The sequence below is a fragment of the Aphis gossypii genome, chromosome X (genome assembly GCF_020184175.1).
Source record: "Aphis gossypii isolate Hap1 chromosome X, ASM2018417v2, whole genome shotgun sequence".
NCBI lineage: Eukaryota > Metazoa > Arthropoda > Insecta > Hemiptera > Aphididae > Aphis > Aphis gossypii.
This window is the reverse complement of record NC_065533.1, coordinates 16650853-16674947: the sequence shown is the minus strand read 5'-3', so window position 1 is coordinate 16674947 and position 24095 is coordinate 16650853. Positions and strand designations below refer to the sequence as shown.

Here is a 24095-nt window from a genome sequence, read left to right as displayed (position 1 = left end):
TTGCACACCCACTATCATAGTCGTGATTAACCCTGAGGTAAGTACGTCCCTGTAAAAACCTAACTTAATTAGGAATTAACCTTAATACCTACTTATCTTGGTTAATTTAATATTAATTATTAAACTCTATTTTTTGGTTTTAACACACTAATTAGGTGAGTGAATATATTATCTAGTACGAGAAGCATCATGCCGTGTGCGCTTTACCGTCGATATTACAAATACAATTAGTATGCAATCTACGGATGGTATGTATCATAATTCATGAATATGATCTTTCCTTTATTTATACTAATATAATAATAATACTTATGATAATTTAACTCGTATTTTTAAAATACCTAATATAGGTAATCATTTATTTTTAAATAAATAATTTAAATTCTAAAATAGGTACATAATAATAATTATAATAGATAGATAATTTAATTTAATTTTCTGTTTTTTTATTTTATTTTTTTTATTATTAAAATAGGTAATTAAGTCTATAACAATAGTTTTTATTAAATTAATATAATACAACAGTGCTGTATCACTTAAAGATGTTGAAACAGGTCTGTACGCCCAAAAAGCGTTGTCTCTTATTCTAATAGTAATGCATTTATGTATTATAAATTTATAACAAGTAAAAATGTACACGTAAAAAATCAAACTAAATTAAATTATTTATCCATATACCCTTATACTATGTGTTTTTTGGCAATCTTTTTTTTTACAATGTAAGTAAAATGCACGTAACAATTTTCATTCATTTCCTTGTTACTTTTTTTTTTATAATATTATTACCTATTATAATTATTATCATGTCACTACCATAAAATTTACATTTTTTGTTGGCCAATAAATTTTTTGCAACTAAAAATGTAGTTACCGAGTTTTTGGTAGAAATTATTGAATACAATTTTTAATAAAATTATTTAATAGGTTTATATAATTTTATAAAAAATTGTATTCAATAATTTCTTCAAAAAACTCTGTACCTAACTACATTTTTAATTGCAAAAATCTATTGACCACAAAATATTTCGACTGTATTAATAAAATAATCGACCATTCGTTTTTCGATTATAAAACTGTTTGATCACATAATATTTCGATCATATTTTATGGATCACTAAACCGTCGACCAAATGACTCGCATCGATATAAATTACTTACGTCACTGTGTCAGCATTGTCAGTAATACCTACACTAAATGTGTACAAAAATAACACCAAATTATTTAACACGTAGGCTGTAGAAACCTAACTATAGACATTCTTTTCAACATAATATTAATATACTAAAATGTATTAATTATTATTATATACTCGTATGATCATAAACTTATAAATAGTCCATTTTATTTATGTTAAATTTTAATTATGTTATTTTATACAATTTTATTTAAATCTCAACTAGAATTAATGCTTAGATAATAGATTGTATACATATATAATATTTTGAACATTTTGAATGATGTACAACTCTAAACATTCTTCAATATATATAATAATGCACCAAACATCCAGAATCTGGTATATCTACTCAAATATATTACAAGAAAAGTATTATTAACATTAAGAAAAATTATATTTTACCATAAAAATAAAGTATAGCTAAATATTTATATAAGTATTTTTAAATTTTAGTTCAAAGTTTTATTTTACAAAATTTTTCCATATAATTCAAATAGGTAGGTCAGGTTAGGTATCTATACCCTAAATAATTATTAATGATTATTTATCATTATTTTACATTATGATTAGCGATATGTTTTGGATTTAACATTTTTTATTATAGGTAACGATAGTTTTAAACTATCATTAGACAAAAATAAACAATTAATTAGTAATTACCTACACAATAATCTTAATATTAAAAAAATATAAATTAGTTAGCCTTATCAGACAGAAAACGCATTGTTGATATCATTTGCTCCGTTCAAATAGTTTTTATCTAAACGTATCACCATGTTCCTACGCTTCCATATTCTGTAAAAAAAATGTTTCATGGTTAATTATGGAGTTAAGATCTGGCACATTGTCCAAAAGTCTATTGAGTCCGGATTTATATGCAAAAAAAAAAAATTACGTAAATATGCAGATGCAGACGCATAAATATATTTAAGAAAAATCCTTTATTATTAATTTAATTTAATTTATATTTTTAATCATTCATTATATAATCATTACCAAGTAGGTTAAGATTTGGCATAACCGTGCCGGTGTTTTTCGGTTTTAGATTAATAACATAATATTATTATATCACTTAGTATAACAGTTTTAAATAAATAATAATAAAATTGTAAAATATATATAATATTAATATATTAATATGTAAAATCAATGTTTTGCCTGTTATTCATTCGCCATATTATGATACAAAGGCGTATATTTAAAACCAAATGAATCTTCAACTGACAGTTCTTATATTTCGTTCAACCTACTCATTTTATTTATAAGTATTACTTTTTGAATTTATAGTATCAATATTATTTTGACAATAGACAATAATTATTTGCTTAGTCCAAAAAGAATTAGATATAGAATTATTTTTGTAAAAAAGATTAGGTACAATAAATATTTTAGATACGATAATAAAATTTAATTTAAAGTCATTTAAAAAGTATATTATTATTATATTATTTTCTAAAATACGTCACTTGTAGTCATATACTTAGAAACATGTAGAAATATGTAATTTATTATATATTTTAACATTTGATCCTAAAAATTATGATACCTACGTATATAGTTTTAATCAGAATTATTTTATAAAATAAATAAAAATATGCATTTTCTGTATAAATCCGGGCACCAATAATTTATAGAGCGTATTTTAGATGTATGATATTTTGATATACTGACGACGAAAAAATGATTAGCCAAAACCACAACATGGCAGCCATTGCAAATGTTATGATGCACATTAGGAGTCCATTGTAAAATGAATTCCTATCTTTTGTGTTTGAAAAATATTCATAAGTTTTCATGCCACACGCTATGAGCACGAAACACCATATTGATACGAAAAAAAACATGACCATAAATTGGCCAAAGAAACCTTGACAGTTTCTTTTCTCCTGCAACCACTATGTACAAAACAAGATTTTGATAATGAATGATAATGATTATAATATTTTGTATAATGATCGTAAATAATAATATTATTATAATTATACACGTATAATCTATATTAGAGTGCCTTGATAAAGAGAGTTATTGTGTATAAAATTATTATATGCTAATAGTAACAAATAAACATTATTTTATTGTATAACTACTTTATGGAAAGAAAAAATGTTTCAAACTTTATCAAGAAAAGTAATTAATCAAAAATAAATATATAAGTTATAGATTAAAATCAAATATCACTTAGAAAATAATAATAAAAAAAAAAAACAAAAAAAAAACAATCTAGGTATAAAGGCATTACGTATAATATCATATAATATCAAGTATGAGCTATTAATTTTATCGGCCTACTAATGGCAGACAATTTTCTTATCGCTATATATGAATATACTCACACTCTTTTTATAAAGTCACTCTAAATTATACACAAGATACTATATTATGATTTAACTGTAAACTGACAAATCTTCGTGGTACATCAATTACATAATGTAGGTATATACCTACGTTACTACAATTGATAAATATTATGTATAGGACTTATAGGAGTAACCAAGCCTTTATGTTAAGGTGGAGAGGGTGTTTGAGTCTTGACATTTTTTTATCACAAAATAAGGTATGGTCACTAGATTGTCTACAGAGTCACTCTCACAGATATATATATAATACTGTAAATTTTTAAAATAATATTTAAAAACACGATAAGATTAATTTTAACATTGTTAAATTTACCAAATAATATACCAAAATACTAATTTATTTAAATAAGCTATGGATGCGTTAGTAATAAAATAATACATGAAAATACTTAGTTTTACCTACCTAAATAATTGTAGATTTATTGTATTAATGATCTTTATATTATTTAATTATAAGAAACTGTACGAACTAAGAGTTGGTTATCTCTCGTAATTAATGTTATTATACTTAAGTGCTTAACAAGCAATTTCTGAGAACGACTGTACAGTTTAGCAGTGTTATACATTATATACAAAGAGAATGTTCTATCAGTTTTGAAAATATAATTGACACATTTGAGGCTGAAGAATCAGTAATTAACTATTGCATCAGATAGTTAATTTTTTTATTATTAACTAATGAAAAATATAAATATCCAATAAACTAATAATTAATATATACATTTATTATGTAATTGAAATACAGAGTTTAAAAATGATGTAGGTAATTATTTTTGTACAGTGAAATTTAGTTTAATGTATAATTAGGTTCTTATTTATAGTGATCCTGACTTTTGATCATTTTGTGATATGATTATGATGTTTAAACCGCATATTGGTTGGAATTTGAATTTTATAGAAAAGTTTACTTTTACAAATTTTCTTGTACTTATTTAAACTATAACAATTTTAGACCCAACAACTCTATAAGTGCATGATTACAATTACTTACAATAATTAGGGATGATATAGAATATAGATTCTATAATTGAGCCCATCCTATAACAGTATATTATTTTCAGTCTTCACTTGGAGCCACTACGGTTTGATAAAATAAAAAATATCGCATAGTATAAACTATGATAGGATAATTGACAATAATAATGTCTATAAATTGACTGTAATCATCTATTTTAGACTTGTTAAGTAATTTAAGGAAAATTTTAATTATCATACGGAAAATAATTTTAGCTGGATCAAGTAATTTACGTGACAGAAATCAGCATCAGTTTTAACAATACATATTTATAGGTACTTTATATTGCTATTTATTTAGACATAAGTAATACAGTAAATTAAACCAATTTTTGATAAAAACATCAATTAATTCAATCTATAATAGTTTTTATTACATTATAGTATTATAATATTATATAATACAATTATTGAACTATTATTATTAAGTATTAACTTAGTACCTATAGTAATTCTGATGAACCGTAGAACGGTGTAAAAACTGAATAGTTTAGTGGTATTTTTGATATTTTTAAATTATTGCTAAAAGAACAACTTGTGAGAAACTTCAAACTTTGTATATACATTCAAGTTTTTTGATCTAGGAAAAATATGTTTAACATTAAAAAAAAACAAAATTCACAAATGTTAAAACTTATATATTAAATACTTAAAAAAAAAATTAAAAAAAAACTTTTAACTTAAACTTATATCAACTCTGGACAATTTTAATATAAATATTTGGTGTAAATTGTAAGTCTCTACAGTTATTTATTATAAATTACAGTCAAATAACTACCTAAAGATTATTATAGTTTCTTAGTTGAAATGTAAAAACCTCTTTTTTATTATTAGATGACTGAAATACTTTTTTATGCGACTATTATATATTTATCAGAAATTATAGTTATCATGACTTTTAATTGAAATTAAAAAAAGTTTATAAAATTAAAATAAAAAAAAAAGACACTGAACAAATATAGATAAAGTTAACTTATTTTTATAACAAAAGACACAAAAATGTTTTATGAGTCGTGATGATAATGAAATACGGAACCGTGCTTTAAGTATAGCTTTGCAGGTTATTGCAATTTTTTTGTTTTCTACTGATAAATATATTATAACTTATTAAACATATAGTTGACAGAAATAAGTATTAATTGAAATTCCAACAATATTTTATGAACAAATATTGATTGTTTAGAATAATATAATAGGAAATCGTACGTATTATAATGGCTCGATTAATTTAAAATGTTGTAGTGTCAAGTGTAAACTTTTTTAAAATACAAAATATAAATTTATATTTTAATAGACAACCTATAATAAATGAAAAATACTTAAATTATAAAGTAAAGCTTTAAATTACTTTTCTGGTGTCTTCACTGTATATTTTTAATAATGAGAAAATTGTTCCAAATATTATAATACTATTTAAAAGTTAAAACTTTTTATTTTTCGTTCGTCCCAAAATATATAAATATTCCAATTACCTCATCTCAGAAGTAATCTTATCATTATCTATTCTAACCTAACCATATCTGATTAAAGCTGTTTTTGTATTAATTATTGCTTCAATTTGTATGTAGGTACATAATTATTATCAATGGATTTTAAAATGAAAAAAAAAATTATAATAAAGTAATGAATTAATAATTTTTAATAAATAAAAAATATTTAAAAAACTTCAGAAACAAATTTAAATTGTCATTATGTTATAATAACGTATATACCTAACATATAATAATAATATTGTGCCCTGTTCGTTTGGTTGACTCTGTTGTAGGTAGGTACCATACCATTAAAGTAAATAAAGGGGTAAACTAATAGTATACTAAGTAATAACACGTTTTATGTTTTGTCTTGGTGCATAATTATACTAACTAACTAACTATAATATAATATGTTAGTTTACCTCGAATATAGTCAAAGAACGTTTTACCGTCTTGAAAGGGTAATTGCATATATCACACATACTTGACTTTGATACAGACAACCACTGTTCTAGGCACGACACGTGGACATGTGCATGCGATCCGACACAATTGCACGGTGATACGGTAGTTTCGTTTTTTTCGTCTAAACAAAATAAACATAACATTGAGTAATGAGCCAATAAAAATAAAACTTATAACTATATCAAAGTAATATCACTGTACCATAAGACATTATTGGAATACGTATGTATTAACTGAAAACAAGTGTATTGTTTTAACAATATGGATTTATTTAAAATATTATGTGAATAATTATATTATGTATTTATACATGCGAACCAGTGGTACATTGCTAAACATATTCATGGGTAGTTTTTTTCACTCGGGTAGGTGATAACGATCCTTATTATTATGAATATAAGATACGCAGCTATTCGAGAACTTATGGACTATTAAAGATAGTTTCTTGTGGATATTTATTGTCATTAATTTCCAAAGAGTCATAGTAATGTTGATAGTAACGAAGCCACAAATTGATGACATTTTCTATCTTTGAAAAATGTAAATTCAGAAAAATTACACCAAGTTTAATATAGTAGATCAAAGGTCATTGGTTCTCAAATTTTTTTTATTATATCACCTGAAGTCTATTGCCTAAATATAATCTAAGAGTTATAAATTTCAAAAAATTATAGAATGTTTTGTTTTTTGTTACTATAAAATTCTAACGAGTATACTGTCGTACTCGCGTGTCATACATTTACATTCAAATTTTACATTTAAATGTATACGCTGTATACCCTCATACACCAACACCACTATAATAAATCACCGCAAATGTAATACTTAAATGTATTCGCTATTACTCATTAGTTATATTTTATAATATCAAATTCAGTCCTCTTAGTAGAGTTATTAGGCTTATTTAATAATATATAATATTAATATATACATATAAATTATATAATATTATAATTTATAATAGTGGGATGAGGAGCAATATGAAAATAACAACATGACATGTGATAACTGATAAAGTACATTTTTAATAAACTAAAACACATATTTTTTTTTTCAAATAACGTTAGCCTATATTAAAAACACATAACATATTAAAATTATATTCATTTGAAATGCAAAAATAGTAGAATACGCATAATATAATAATATGTACTGTTATGTACGTCTTGCGCAAGGCGAGAGATAAAAATAAAACTGCAAAACAGCAATGATGCACAATAATATAATATTATTAATAAAATCTGAACAACCTAACGGATTTTTGTAGGTCAATACTGAGCTGTTAGTAGTTAGTACTACATATATATGCAGATAGAAAAATGCAAATCATCAATATGACAATATCCGATGATCTTTGATGATAGGTTATGAATAATAATACGTACCTTATATTACTTTATTCATTGTGAGACTTATTCATATACGTTAAATAATCAAGAAATATGCTTCCTTAAATATGTGTTTATATAGCATCAAAAATAGTTAAATATATTTCGTATTTATTCATTTATCATTGTATGGGTATAATTAATTTGTTAATTTGTTTAAAAAAATATAGTATAATGCAAGAAAAAAATGATATTGCATAATATAAACATTGGGTTAGGTACGTAGGTTGTCATCTTTGACATTTATCTTTTTTGTTACCTTTAGAATTGGTAGTATTTATTTAAATTAAAATGTATATTTTTTCGAAATTATGCTTTTTAAGTTTTTTAGTTTTTTCTTAAATAATTATAGTACTGTGCGTTATGATAATATAATAAAAATACCAAACATGACTTAAAAATTGACAATTGTAAAATATTATACGCTCTAAAATAATTAGTATTTTTAATCATATTTTAAGGAGGTATATTTTATGTTGACTTAGCATAAAGTACGATCGACCAATAATCGTTTGCAAATAAATACAAATTTGAGATTTAAATATTATTAGTGTATAGATAGTGGCATTTCCCACCAGGATTCTAATTATTATAAACATTCAATATGCTTGTTAAGCGCATTGTATTTGTTTTTTTTTTATATAATTAATTCCTCAATAGTCATTACCTTTTAATGTTTAATATATTATTAGGAATCGTATATTATGATTGTGCGTAACAATAAAATTATTATGATGATTGGAAAGTGCAACAAATTAACTGTTATGTCATATAATCAAAAATTAAAATATAAAATTGCTATTAAACATAATAAAGCTTACGCATTATTTGCAATAATTTTTTAGTATTACGGACGAACTCGCGTTGTTGTAGGTACTGAGTATCATACAGATTATTTCGACTGTAGTTAATGAAACTATTTAAAATATAACCATTGCCATTCGATCTCTTTCAAATAATTGATAAATATAATCTATAAATTTATAGGTAAAATAATAAGTATATTATTGTATTTTTTATATTATTTATATTATTTGTATAATCGGTAATTAAATAATTAATTAATGATTGCAATTTTATACTTTCGTTTATTTGATTTCGATAAGTAGGACGATGCAATGTATGATGTGTGTTGTAAAAATATTAAATATTATGTGCAGTGTGCACATTTAATGTCGATAGTATAATTATTATTATAATATTATAATATCTTGTACACCTACATAAACAGATAGCACACGCTTGATAACTTGGTATTAACATTATTTTGTTGTTAGTAACTTAGTGGTGGTGGCACGTGTAGTACCTATATTTATAATTGAGCGTAAGTATTTATATCATGTTAAATTGTGATTAGGGGTGTGGTTTGCAGCGGAATCTATCTAACTGATACTCATTGTATTTTACAAGGGCATATAAATAATGTTTTTGCATTTCTTATGTGCTTGTTTTAATTGTTACCCTTATATACACATATATATAATATATATTCTTATATATATTTATAAGAACAGGCCTTTTTTATATACCGATTTTGTGACGACGCTATTAAACATTTTCCATTTTTTTTTTCTCAGAATTGTTCCAAATACCTTCCTATAAGTGTCACCATGTCGCCTGATTTTTAAAATTTTGATTTTTAAGGATTAAAATCGGTTAAATAAATTAATACATTATACTTACGATTTACTTTGAACTCAAAACAGGCATAGGCGCCCACAGAAATTTTTCTATGAGGGGGCAATGTTAGGATTTGTTATATAATAAATAGTAATTTATCTTAAGACATTCAATTTAAAACATATTTTTGAAAAGCCAAGTGAGGAAAATGCCCCAGCTGGCCGCCTCTTCCGGGCGCCTATGAAACAGGTTTAACGATTAAGGAATAATTAAAATTGTTAAAGATATATTGTTGTTGATGTTGAAGGCACTTGAAATAAATTTTTAAACTTGAGAAATTAGTAAAATAAATATGATTATTATCATTGTATTCTGTGTACAGAAATTAATATACTCATATTTATTATTATTATTACATTACTAATATATTTAGTATTTAAAAATTAAAAATCAAAAAATGTATGAGGGTTTTATAATATTAGAAAAGCCTTATGAAATAAAAGTGTAGTTTAGATCTGATACTCAGTCCCTCCAAGTTTCAAACATTTTTTGTGTCTATATTAATGGTCTACCATTATATTATAGGTAGTTGTAGATGTAGTTTATACATTAGAGTTGTATGTATTGTTATCAGTGTTTTTAATACTTTTTCAAACTACTGCAATTAAAGGTAACCCGTGTTAATAATTCTTTTGATTAAATTATTCTTTTCAAACTTAATTTTTGGGTATTAGTTCCGTAGCGTTTATAATCATATTATTTTAATTTACATCGGTGCTGAGATTTATTTTAATTTGACAAAATCCAGTTCATTGGTCAAACATTGCTAGTTTTTTTTTTTTAAAATATACAATACATATTGTGAAGATGGAAAGCGATTTTGCAAAATATGATATTTTATACTATCGATTTTGTTATCATTATCTGTTTATACAGGTATACACTATATAATATAAGTATAGTATAATATTATTATGTACATACCATCGTAACATATGCGGCATGTTATTAATTTTTCGGTTTCTCCGTGTTCAACGTTATCAATGCCTCGGCTGTATCTTTTCTTGTCTGAAAGTGGATCCATCTGTTCCTCCTGTTCCTCTTCCGACTGTTTAACTTAATTGACGGATACAAATAAATAAAAACACGTTAATTATTAATATTCTAAAACTCAGCTACGGGTACTTAGTATTATAATTTATAAGTATAATGTTGTCTGCGCTACAGCAGATACTGCGTGCTTGTTAACATTAATTGACGTGCACCAAAATTCGGCAAAAATAATGTATATGTGTCATTATTTTTTCTCCGTTTAAACGCAACACCGTAAAATATTATAATATTACATTGTGCATGTACGATTTACCGAGGCATAATATATCGTGATCGCGTATATTATGCCCATAGGGAAATAAAATTCTCTGAACGCGTTTGTTTTCACAGTGTTAACACTTTTATCGTAATTATTACAATTTTTTTTCTCTTAGCTTGTCACCAATAAATATAATGCTGCATTATATATACAATATACATATATATGTTATGTACGTTACAGTTCGTTTATTTATTTTACTATTTTTCTATTTTATATGAACATAGTTCAATAGTTGAATAAATTATTGTAACGTTTTGCGTTTACTCCAAAATAATAATAGTTAATTATTACCTACCTACTATAATATTTAGATCTATTTTATTAAACAATTATAATAAAACTTAAGAAAATTGTAAGAATAACTGTCAACTGACTTGGTAGTATAAAATATACACAGCATGCTAAACACGCTCATCTCTAATTTTTCATTGAACAATCAATTTGTTTAAATTTTGAAATATATTTTAAAACTTGTGTTTTATGTATTATAAACTTCTGTTTTTCAGATGAGAACTTTTTTTTTACCACTTTAATCAGACTTAAGACTTATTGTTTAGGGCTGATAATTTAAATGTAGTGAGAAAGGTTAAAAATTGTTTATTTTTGGGTCATGTATAAACGTCTTTAGTTAATTTTTAAAACAATCAATTAGCACTGAATTAAAAAAACAGAATGTCAATATTATTTCGTATCATTAATAGATATCAATCATTCCTATAAATTTCATAAATATGTGATCTTTAAACGATCATAAAAATTGAATATAATGCTCTTAATTTTTTTTTTAATAATTGCCAACTTAGCTTTTATTTTTAACGTTCTTATAATTTACTTGTAAATATTAAGGAAAGTTCGATATAGATACCTAATTTTGTTTACACACATTCATTAAATTATATATGTTTCAATATTCAAATTTGGAAAAATTATTTAGTTTTTTAACACATTAACTAAAATTTGAATGAATGTCATATTTTTTGAACTGTTAAGCACTATAAAATAAAATTTAAAAAATAGTAGATATAGTTTAGGTATACTATTAGTTGTTATTTATCATAGCACTAGCTCAAAGGGTTAAATACGATTATTACTATTATTACTTCGTGTACCTAATAGAAATTTAAGTATTTTTCTATTAATTTGAATTATTGCCTTATTATAAATTTAAAAGTAAATAAATTATTTATTAACCGATCAACGTTTAAAGTCTTTATAATTTATAATAATTAAGTATTTAATTACAGTATAAATAATAAAATAATGTGAAAAAAAATGTTCGCCAAAATAACTTGGCTTAGGTATTATATTAGTTATTTTTATAAATAATTTTCAAAATGTTTTCGGAGACTATAGAGAAAATTAAAAAAAAAAATTCTTTATATAATTTACAACATGTACCTAATATTTTTATTTTTAAGCTTTGAAAAAAAAATGATATCAATGCTTATTTAAGATTTATTGATGTATAATTATGACCGACAAAATATCAAAAAGTTGGTTATAAAAAGTAGTATTGCTTATATCAACTTGCCTTCAAATAATTTATATAATATACGTGCAAAGTACTTATACATATTATGTAACTTAATTACAGCTTAATAACTAAATAAACTTATACTATTACAAAATAAATATCGATAATAATAATAAAAAAACAGTAATTACCAAAATGAATATTACACGCATTTCTGTTTTTATTTGATATAGTACATAAAAATAAAATTATTGAATTTTTAACAATCATTATGAAATACATGTTATTTTTTTCTACTAATTAATTTATTTATGTCACAAAATAAACGATAACTAAATTGCGGTCGCGACGTATAAATTTTTTTTAAATTTTAAAACGGTGTTCTTATATTGACGGGCTATAGTTACCTACTGCGATTTTATCGGTGCGTTTTTAACGACTGCGGTTTCGTCGAGTCTGTCTAAAAAAATTAAAAAAAAAAAATTGCAAGCGACTCATCGATATTTTCTGCGTACAATAATCAAAATATGTAGGTATGAGTATAATGTATCTCTGTATTTTATTTTCTCCACAATATTATTTGTTGAAAGATGAGATAATACTATCATCTGTATTTTGCGTAGTATTCGAATCGGCAAAATAATAGTGTGGCATGTGGAGGTGGTTTAATAAATGTATGAGAAGTACAGGAAAAAATTTGCGTTCCAGTGATTTTTTTTTTCTCGACCTCGATGCAACTGGCCGTCATAACCATTGTTACTCTTGTTATAGTTGCCCTTTTCTGCAGTTCATGTAAATCAATCGTCACACATTCACACGAATCAGTCATAACGCATACGACATCACAAAAATTGCAATATTTACTTATTCTTGGTAATTTTTTTATATTTGTTTGCATTTCCAACACGCGGTTACTGCACAATCCTCATATACATTGTACGACGCGTAACAAGTCTTACGATAATTATTATTTATTACATTTACTGTCAATATAATATTATATTAACGAATAACATTATTTATGGGCATATACACCATACATATAAATGAATCTTCCTATTTCTTTGTCCTCCATAGACTCAATAACTACTGCAATCGTTTTCAATAAAAGTTATATCAGAACTATCTATACAGATTTCTTGACACTCGGGAAGGGTTAAAAATTTTGTTTTTCAACCCATATAGGTCGCTATTGTAAGGTGGCTCACACATAAATTTTATTTCGGACCACAAATGTTATTACTTATTGTACTTTATATGTACTTTTTATTACTAATATATATATTTTTTAATGTCTATTAATCGTTCTAATGGCAGCGTTCAACATTTTAAAATATAAATAACACACTTTTTTTAATGATGTATTCTAATTCTTTAAATTTAATTTTATTAATTATATTTATTTTTTTGAAGTCCTATTTTCCCAACGTTTAAATGACTACGTGTCTTACATCTACTCTATTTTTTTCTATTCATCGGACAATATTGCAGCTATTATATATACATAGTAATATAATATAGGTATAGTTACTACAATAATGTTTATATCTACTGTTTTAATAGTTATTAGCAGGGCTAAAATTTGTATGCAATAAAAATTGTAAAATATGCATTTTATTTACCAAAATTTGCAAAAATATAATGTTTTTTTAAAAGATACACAGAAAAATATAGTTACTAAAAAAAATTATGTTTTATTTTTCGTCTTTTATTAATTGTTGTTTCAGTAATAAAATAAAATTCGCATTCAATAGTGGAAATACATGACGTGTTAAATACTACTTATTTAAATGTAACTTATTCAGTATTATAATATTATTTCTTTTAAATTTTCGATTATAAATGATCGGTGATTGGGTAGTACCTAGTATTGATCTGTATTGAGTCAAGCTTTTTTCAACGTCATATGATGTAGTTGCAGTATATTTAAATAAAGGAATTTGTCCTGATGTTAAATTACAGTTGAAATTGTCCTCGTTTGATTAATCATTTAATCATTTATTTATTTATTGTAGAGTTTTAAATCCTTTATTTTTTGTAAAACCAAGAATATTTTGTTTTTACTATATCTGCGAGTCTTCCGTTACATTTAATAAGTCGATAACTAGCATTTATTATTTATTATAATCTGTAGACTTTCATGAAGTGTTAAATTATGGTTTTGTAGTATTATGATTTATGATTTTGGATAAAAAGTAAAAATTACTTTTAATATACATAAACTAAGTCATTTTTTTAAATTTTGTTTATTAAATAATTATATTTATCTTTTTTTTTTATCAAATCTGAAAAGATTAGGATTATGTCTAGGTAATACACTATTACCTGACAAATTATATCTTATCTTGGATTTTATATTTTTATATTGATATTTTCATACTTTTTTTAATGTGATTATTATATAACTTTTTTTCTCTCTATTTATTAATAGTGTATCAAGTGTTCTTTCCCATAGCCGTATTTATGTTTTGCTGATGATATAAAGCTCTACTCTCGTATATCCTGCCTGGGCGACTTTTTCTTATTACAATCTGATTTTGATCGGTTTACTGAATGGTTCAATTTGCTTGATTATCTCTCAACGTCTCCAAATGTAAAATCATGACTTTTACTAGGATCCAGTCCCCTGTGATATACTCGTATCATAATGGACTTTCAACTGTCGCACGCTCTAATGGCTGTGTTACTGATCTAGGGTTTATTCTTACTAGTAATCTTGATCCGAGTCCTCACATAGAACGTATTTGTTGTAAAGCTTTTAAAACACTAGGGTTTGTCTTTAGACTATGTAGAGACTTTCAGTTGAGATTATCCTTTAGGGAGCTATATTGTTCATTTGTACGCCCTATTTTAGAGTATGGTGCTGTTATTTGGGATCCGCATGACGTCAATGAGTAAAAATAGGCTTGAAAGGGTCCAGCGTAAGTTTATGAAGTATGCAAGTTTTAGATTGAATATTCCCTGTGAACCCCATAACTATGGACCTGTTGCGTCTAAACTAGGTTTGGTTTCCCTGGCGGAGCGTAGACGTGTTTTGGGCATTTAGTTCTTGAACGGTGTGTTACAGGGCGATATTGATTCTCTTGTTATACTTTCCTTAATTTGTTTTAGAGTACCTCAACGTCCCTTAGACCTGTCAATATCTGTTGTTCCTTTTTATGTTCCATTTGCCTCTCCCAACTATCTTAAAAATGAACCTATCGTATGATATCAAATGTCAATGTTGACCCTTCGTGCCTTTTTAATTTGTAAATACTGTTTAGCTATAATAGTTTATGTTATTGTTGTATAATTTTATTTGCTATACATAAAATTGTATTATGTTCTAAAGGGTTTATCCCGTATATTTCATAAAATAAAAATAAAAATAAATAATATCATGTCCCAGTAAAAGTTCATATAGTTTTCATGAATTTTAATTTTCGTAATGAAAAATTAACAATTATAAAAAAAATTGTGCATATGTATTTTTGATATTTCTAAATTGCTATAATGCTATAATTACTTACAAAAATGAGAAATATTGTTAGATATATTCAAGTATTTTGATTAAAAATAAATATTTCCATCAACATTAATAGAAAAAAATTCTGAAATTTCATATTTAAAATAAACAAAAGGTTAAATAATATTAAAATAAATAGCTTAAATTTGGATTAAATATTTTGAAAATTCATTGTTTACAAAAAAAAAATCATACATTCAGTAATAATGGAATATTTCAATATTCTTCAATATTTTTCAACAATAACAAAATAATAAAAACCATTTGATAATAAACGGTATTTAATTATTGAAAATTTTTATCTAATGGTGCTAAAATTAAAACTTGAATCGATCATAAAAAATATTTGTTGTTTAACACTCTTTTTTTTTTCTTAATCAAATGAAATAACATAATGAGGAAACTTGAATTACATATTAAAGTTTTTGGTGTTAAAGTTCAAAATGAATAATTGTTTTGACTAAAAAATAATTTACATATTTAAATCTATAATATAATATTAAATATTAATGTATAATATCTAGAAGATACTTATATAAATATTTAGTAGAAAATCAGTTTCTATAGTAAAACATTTAGTTAAATTACAAAAAAAAAAAAATTAAATAAATCGATTATGTTAAAAATAATTTTTGGGTGTCTATAAATTCTCGTTTTAACTTAATTTTGTTTTTGTTTTTCTCGATTGTTTGATAAAGTACTACGAATTTTAACATCAAACAATTATAGGCTTTATAAAATTCAGTAAAAAAATTGTATCACCACAGGACACTTTTTAAATAGTGTAAAAATTCTATTATTAAAAAAAATTTACTTTAAGACAATTGTATTTATGAATTGTTATACATACAGGATTGAAATTTAAATAATTAAAGAAAAAATAAAAAAAGGCGAACGTACTTGGTGAATTTCCATGTATATCAATGAAATTGATAAATAATAACAGCTGACATAAAACATTTTTAAGAAATGTAATTTGTAATAGAAAGCGACACATGGAGACAAGGAAAATAATTGTTTATTAAGTACATTATAATAAAATATGATATTCAAATATTCAAACAAGAGGTTATTGTTTTAAAAAAAGGTTTTGATTTATATTACACTTTTGAACAGTAGAAGGTATTATTTGAATACGATAAGATATATTACTAAAAGTATAGAATAGTATCTAATAGAAGTTGTGGTTGATTCTACTAAATAAAATATTAAAAATACAGTAAATATTGAGCGTAGGCATGTTTTAAAATTTATAGACTCAAAATTATGTATAAATTAAATATTTAAATTTTTTCTAACACTATATTTGAAAATAAAATTTGAATTTCACAATGTAAATAAGAGATACACTGCACATAGATGGACAGTAAAAAAAGATTTGGTTTTCGTTGTTTTCATATTTTTATTATTAATGTATTTTAGCGATCCGGTAAATTATAATTTCTATTAGATATTTTAGATATTTATTGATAAGTTAACTGTATTGCTGGACATACCCTAGTTAAACCAATGGTAATTATTTTAATTGCCGTTTTTATGATCCTATTATGATTTACTGTACAAAACGTTCTCCATGAATATTGATTATTATTCAGAATAATACGTTACTATTGCGATAATGATATACCTAATGTTTAACCAAATACAAATAACAGCAATATAATATTTCGTTATAAATTATATTATATAGACGAAATCAGAGTTGTTTTATCAGACGTAAAACAATATTTCGACATTGAATTGGCTTAAATTTTGAAGAAAAAAAATATATACCTATACTACAGAATTCATATTTTATTTAAAGTAGGTGGTTTCAAATGTTTTTATAATTCTCAGTCCACAGTTATTGTTTATATTTGTTTTTTTTTTCGGCCATCGATTGATAAAATCAGACATGTGTACAAGGCTATACATTATTCGATGTAGACAAAATTGTACGTATATCTAAATACTTATAACTTTATGGTCACTGTAATAGATTTTTGTAGTTAATTGGATGACGAATTCATACTTTTTGTTATGTATATTATAATAATATATACGTTACACATATAGGCACTTTATATTGTTACGTTAAATGTAAATAGTAAGTATCTACAATTAATATTTACACTTATGGCGGGTTTGATTCGTTTTTATCGACTTTTCCCAGCTATTACAAACACGAGCGGTTCCAAGAACAGTTAAAACAAATCTTCGAATTATTTACGATTTATACAATATTGCAACGCCGACTTCAATGGGATACATCTCGAATTTGTCGATTGCCCCAGACGTAAATCGACGACAGACTATACACAGTTCTACCAATAGAATAATCTTATAACAACATTATTTTCAAATTTTATCATACGGTATCCGTTCGGTTTTCTCGGTCGATAGTAAAAAAACACGACCAATACTAGGGATTTAAGTTTGTAAGAAACCAGTAAATCCCGGGCCCTAGTCATATAATATAATAATATCATCTATTATATTATTATGCTTTAATCGAGACTCGATAAGTATGTATTAGGTACAAATTGTACAATATAAAACGTAGTACATTATTAATTTATACATACTTAAACGTAGGACGAACAGGATTGAATCATAATAACATGTTATACTATAATACGTATGTGTGTGCTGTATTACCTTTAAAGTCCTGCAGTTTTTTTTCCTAGCATTGGATTTATATACGAAGGCATTGGCTCAGCTCGAGAGACCATAAACTATAATAATAATAACAGGAATACAATAATTATTAGGTGTAAAGTTAATATAGATGGACGATAGATTACAGATAAATGTATTTTATTATGACATCGTCATTGCGGATATCTACACGTGGCTCGAGTAGTAAATGCAAAATGAATAATAGTAATAATAATAAACGATTGCCTGACTAACCATATATTAATATTACCTATATATTATTATATGGTTCGGTGTGTTGTGTACCTACCTGTTTAATATTTTACCCCATTGGATTTGCCGAGGACTCAGATGGTGAGATTATGACTATTTGCATGTAACGAAGAATCGGGACTGTTGCCATAGAGATTCGGCCACCACAGAAGTGTCAAGGTCTAGTCCAATAGATGCACGCGTGACGTGCTCTACTTTTCGTTTTAATTTTTTTTTTTTTTCAATATGTCAACACCCTCGTCGTTTAAAACTTTCAGCCGTCATGTATGGTGTGTATGTTGTGTATTATCGTCGTGTTATATCGTATTACCTAAACCGCACTTGTGATGACATTAAATCGGCTGTATCGGTGGTGGCATCGGCGGTGCGAGACCTATGTAGGCGTGTTTGTATTTTAATAATAATTCTTACACGTATCATGTACTAGCGGTATCATATCAGAGACGTTTTGTGATAAAAAAAAAAAAAAAGAGTACCCATAATCACGCACCGTGTTTGTTATTACAAAATAATTAACCGAACCGATTAATCGATCAAACAATTGAACTGGAATTTTCGAATTACCAAACTCTACGAGCAGAGCCCAACTTAGGGGGAGGCTAGGGGGGCTGCAGCCCCGGGCCCCGATATTACTTGGGGCCCCATTAAAAAATTTGACCCGGGCCCCAAAATTCCTAAGTTGGGCTCTGTCCACGAGATAAAACAATATGTATCACGTCCAAGTGTGCCACATCCACTGCAGGATATCCCGAAAAAACACGAGATAGCACAATAAATAGGCATCGCATTGGCCATTCACAAATATCGCACATTTTCCCCGTGAACAAAGAAGACCCACTGATTTGCTTTCATTCGTTCAGAGCCTAACAGAACGCTTCATATGCAAGGAGTTCAGAGAAAAGTTAGAAAACTTAGAAATTCCCCGGACTCGACCAAATCAATAATCGATTTCATATTCATATTATTATGTTATTATATATTATTATTATTTCATATAATTATTATTTTTTTTAAATATTAATTTAATTAACATTTTTATAATTTTCTAATGAATGTATTTATAAGTTGCAAATTTCTTTTATAAGTCGCAATGGCCATTTTATTCACCGTAATTATTATACTGTTATGAAATGTATTTATTTATTAATTTTTTTATAGAAATTAATGCCATTCAGATTTTAGATAACTGGTATTTTAGGCTGGTTGCTTATATCATCGGTTTTTAAGTTAATAATTTAATAATGTTATTAAACTTTGATCACGCTGTGTTGATTTAATATATTATACATTATTTAGCGCCTTCATTATTATTTATTTTATAGCTTTGATTTCTTTACTGTCTGTCGCGGATGTAATTTATGAACTTTTTATATAAATAATAAAATATAGGAAGAGCTCAAGTTTATAATAATTATAATATGTGTATAATATTTCTGAATATTAATAGTTTTTTCAAACAAAAAAATTTTCTTTGTCATCATGTATGTTGAAAATGGTTCAAAAATATAAATTTTAAATACTTTTAAACTTAATAACGTTTATATAAGTATAGTTCCAAAAAATGTTAGCAATATTTTATATGTTTAAAATATATCACTTTTTAAAATTATGAATAGAGATACTTATTTAATGTATCTATATTTGTAATTTATATAACTATTATAATTGATGTTTAGCGGTTTATAGCACCCTTACAGAAAAGCGTATTTTATAGATGAATAATCATTTTACTGTTTAATAAACTTCGGAATACGTTGTGCCTATATCTACTAAATATTATTTTTATAATAATATAATGGTTATTTTATATATATTATGCCATATGATTAAAAAAAAACTTTAAATTCTTTAGTGCATAGAAAATGTGTAATTTGTAACTTTTTGTTTCGAATTTAATCAGGATGTTGTTGTAATCCAGAAACAATGTTTGATTTAAGTGCACATACCTAAGCGTAATTCTGTCACACGCTATCGCTAAATTATCACTTGTATCTGTGTCTATTTAATAGTAATTGAAATCGTCCCGAATTAATAAATTTGACTTAAAACAATGCTCTGATTTCCCGTTCAACATCAACTGCGATAGGCATTCATTTATTCATAAAATTATTTAAAACAAAATACATAGGTCGTGGATACGTACGAATATAATTTAAATGCTTAAGATTTTAGGTATTAAAATAATCAGTTATCCATAAATATAATACTTAACCTGAACATTTCATAATTCTTGGAATAAAAACTACCAAATTGTATAACAGTTATCTAATAACTGGATTACAATTATATGAAAATCTTTCAGTGCACACTCTATAAAATTGCATTTAGTGTAATCGTTTTCAATTATTAATAAAAAAATAAAATGATTATTTAATAACTAATAATAACAGCATCTCAAAAAAAAAAAAAAAAAGCAGTATGTTTATCTTAAAAGACTATACAATTAAAAAAAAACTAATTTTTTTGTCGAGTGAAAATATAGGGCTTTAAAAAAAGAATAATTTTATTTGTTTCATAAACTATAATTTGACTCGTATTAATTAAATTATGTTATGAATTATTGGTTATACGAATAAAATAAGCATTCAATTATTTATTTACACATTATTACATATTTAGGTATATTTGATGTTTAGTATTTTATTATTAAAATATAATATAATTAGTTTTTTGTTCTTTTTTAGAGACTGCCTTTTACCAAAAATTTTACCTTAGTGATAGGGAAAACAGTATTATTGAAAATATTAATAGTATTATTCATTTTTATGACTGTTAAGCAAAGAAAATATTATTATTAACAGTATATTGTATGTTTAGTTTAGGTATGTTCATAATATATTGTGGTGGTTGAGTTAACTTATTATCCATAATTATGTATTTACTTTATTGTGTTGTGTGTTCGTTACTGACATTACCTTTGCCGATTAATAAATCAAGAAAAAAATAAAAAAATATGAGATATATTATAATACCTATTACAACAAAATAATGTCAACGATAAACTTCTTTGTCATATGATATTGTAAGCTTAAACCTTTTCAAAAGCGTGTTCTGACCCGGGCCTATAATATGCATGTAGTCTAAGCCCTGTAATAATATAATAATAATAAAAAGAAAAATATAATCAAACAATACGGGACATTTTCACTGTTTTTCAATTACCGGGTCACTTGACTGACGTTTCTTTGTCTCGCATTAACAAAGTCAACACATAGGTCATGTAGTGATAAAAAAAATACTAGACAAACAATTATTTTTTGTTTTAAAGCGATGGGTAGACGTTTTAGGAAAAAAACAACTAACCTCGTGGATTAATATTTATTTAACTTACTGAACTGGCATCATCCCATTAATATGTTAATAACACGTGATGGTATTAAATTGAAAACATAAACATTTAATGTTTCTAGATTACAGACGATTTATTATAAATTTAATATTGTCACTGGTAATATATTTTATGGTTATTAATTATTGAATTAAAAATTTAATTGTAGATATTCTTAGAATGTAGTGTTAAATGATAAACAGTCATCAAAAGTAGGTATAATCGAGTATCTAAAATAATAATATGATGATTACCTATATAGGCTATAGTTTGGATATAGGTTTTAAAAAAATATATTTTTTGTATTATGTTATATTAAACTGACTCGCGAATTTGGAGTTACGGTATTATTGCTTAATTTTTTTTTTAATATAATAATATACAAATTATTTTGTTAAAATGTATAATAGGTATTTTTGATGTTTTTCAATATTTTATAAAAAATATCTAGTCTTTTAAATAAATTTACTGTATAACAGCTATTAATAGCATAAAAATTATTTTTATGAGTAAATCTGCCAATTATTTCATTTGATGGAAACGAATTTCGGTGGAAAAAGGAAAGGTACACTTTCGGTAGAAATAGGCGTGTTGGGTGAAAAAAAAGATACACTTTTAGTGGATAGAAACGAGAACATTTTCTAAGTTTTGATCCAACGAAATAGTACGCTATTCACTATTAATGTCATCTTTTGTAAGTACTATCAGAATACGTCTTATAATAATATTTTTAAATATTTTTAAATATGTGATATTATATGTTTTTATGGTTTATTATTGTAGATAAAGTTATTCATATATTTTATTAAACAAGTTGTTTGATTCTGTTTATTTTATTAATGTCCATGAATTTTATTACTTAAATTTTGTAATTACAATTGAAAACCAATTATATTAATTAGTTTATTATTGAATAAACAATAATATTTTTACAATATAAATTTTGGGATGGTAATTATCGTATTTTACCATAGTCATATAAGTGGTTAATAATATACAAATAATACATAACAAATACATAACATATATAGCACTATTTTTTTAATATTCTTTTCATCGCGTTAATAGTACCTGGTCATATAAATATTTTACTATAACGCGTTGTCAAGATTAATTATTTCGTCATGTGTGTATTTACAATATTTTAAGCGATTTATGGTTATTAATAACTAGCAGTAGTCAATAAATGTAATTTAATTTAATTGAGATAATAATTATTAGTCATTAATTTTAAAACTAACTTAAAACTAGCTGATAATATTTTTAACACATGTAAATATTTAAATGGTTTTAATATTATTTTAAAATAAAATAATAGTTAATTAATGCCTATGGTGGCTTGAAATCTATAAAATAATATATAAATTGTACTTATTTAAGAATACACGTAGTACCTATATTAACAACATTTTTATCATATTTAAATTCTGCTTCAATACAAAAATGTCAAAACATGACATTTATTATTTATTTTTAAATCTAATATTTTTTCAAAGATTTATACCGACATAAATGTATTACATTAGAATAAAATATTATAGTATTCATGTACATAATTCATATTTACCAGCGCAATAAGTCATGTTGTCATACGTCATAATATTCGTTTGTTTATTTGTTGAAACGCGTAAAACCCAAAAGTGAATAATTTAAGTCTTTAATAATAATATTATATCAATCAAAACAAAGAAACAAGTAAGATAATTTATAACTGATTTAATTAGATATTTCATTGAACGTCAACTATAGATATAATCGATGAGCTTGTGGAACCCGAATACAGCGTAGGTACAGATCGGTTTAAGTGAATTTAGAATATAAACGATAAATGGTTTGGATAGTCGTTAGTAATATACTAATATTATTATGATAAACATTTTAATCTATTTTTGATTACAGAGCATTTAATAAAAAAAAAACCTCAGTTTTTTTATTATTAACTTGTATTGTCAATTTGTTAGTCACTCTGTCCATTCTGATTGGATTATAAGTCTATATCACTATAATTG

At 24.7% G+C, this 24095-nt stretch overlaps 1 protein-coding gene across 3 annotated transcripts; it reads right to left on the bottom strand.

The window, feature by feature from the left end:
* Positions 1-821: 821 nt before the first annotated feature.
* Positions 822-23902, bottom strand: LOC114131981 (E3 ubiquitin-protein ligase MARCHF2-like). 3 transcript variants are annotated; one of them, XM_050205285.1, is made up of 6 exons: positions 18796-19079; positions 18486-18562; positions 10479-10610; positions 6444-6607; positions 2850-3073; positions 823-1973 (listed from the first exon to the last, which is right to left on the bottom strand). In XM_050205285.1, the coding sequence occupies exons 3-6, from the start codon at positions 10576-10578 to the stop codon at positions 1886-1888; spliced, it is 576 nt and encodes a 191-aa protein (XP_050061242.1). In that variant the 5' UTR covers positions 10579-10610; positions 18486-18562; positions 18796-19079; the 3' UTR covers positions 823-1885. The 3 variants fall into 3 exon arrangements, with proteins under 3 accessions (XP_050061241.1, XP_050061242.1, XP_027853142.1); XM_050205284.1 differs by lacking the exons at positions 18486-18562; positions 18796-19079 and adding an exon at positions 12535-12943 and having other exon boundaries at positions 822-1973; XM_027997341.2 differs by lacking the exons at positions 18486-18562; positions 18796-19079 and adding an exon at positions 23654-23902 and having other exon boundaries at positions 824-1973.
* Between the last annotated feature and the right edge of the window lie 193 nt (positions 23903-24095).

Excerpts from the sequence above, each read along its gene's own strand:
- LOC114131981 (XM_050205284.1), bottom strand. The coding sequence starts at position 12,625 with ATGTATTTCATAATGATTGTTAAAAATTCAATAATTTTATTTTTATGT. Across the intron at positions 6,608-10,478 it reads ATGCCGCATATGTTACGATG|ACGAAAAAAACGAAACTACC; the intron begins GTATGTACATAA and ends TATTTTGTTTAG. Across the intron at positions 1,974-2,849 it reads TGGCTAATCATTTTTTCGTC|AATATGGAAGCGTAGGAACA; the intron begins GTCAGTATATCA and ends TTTTTTTTACAG.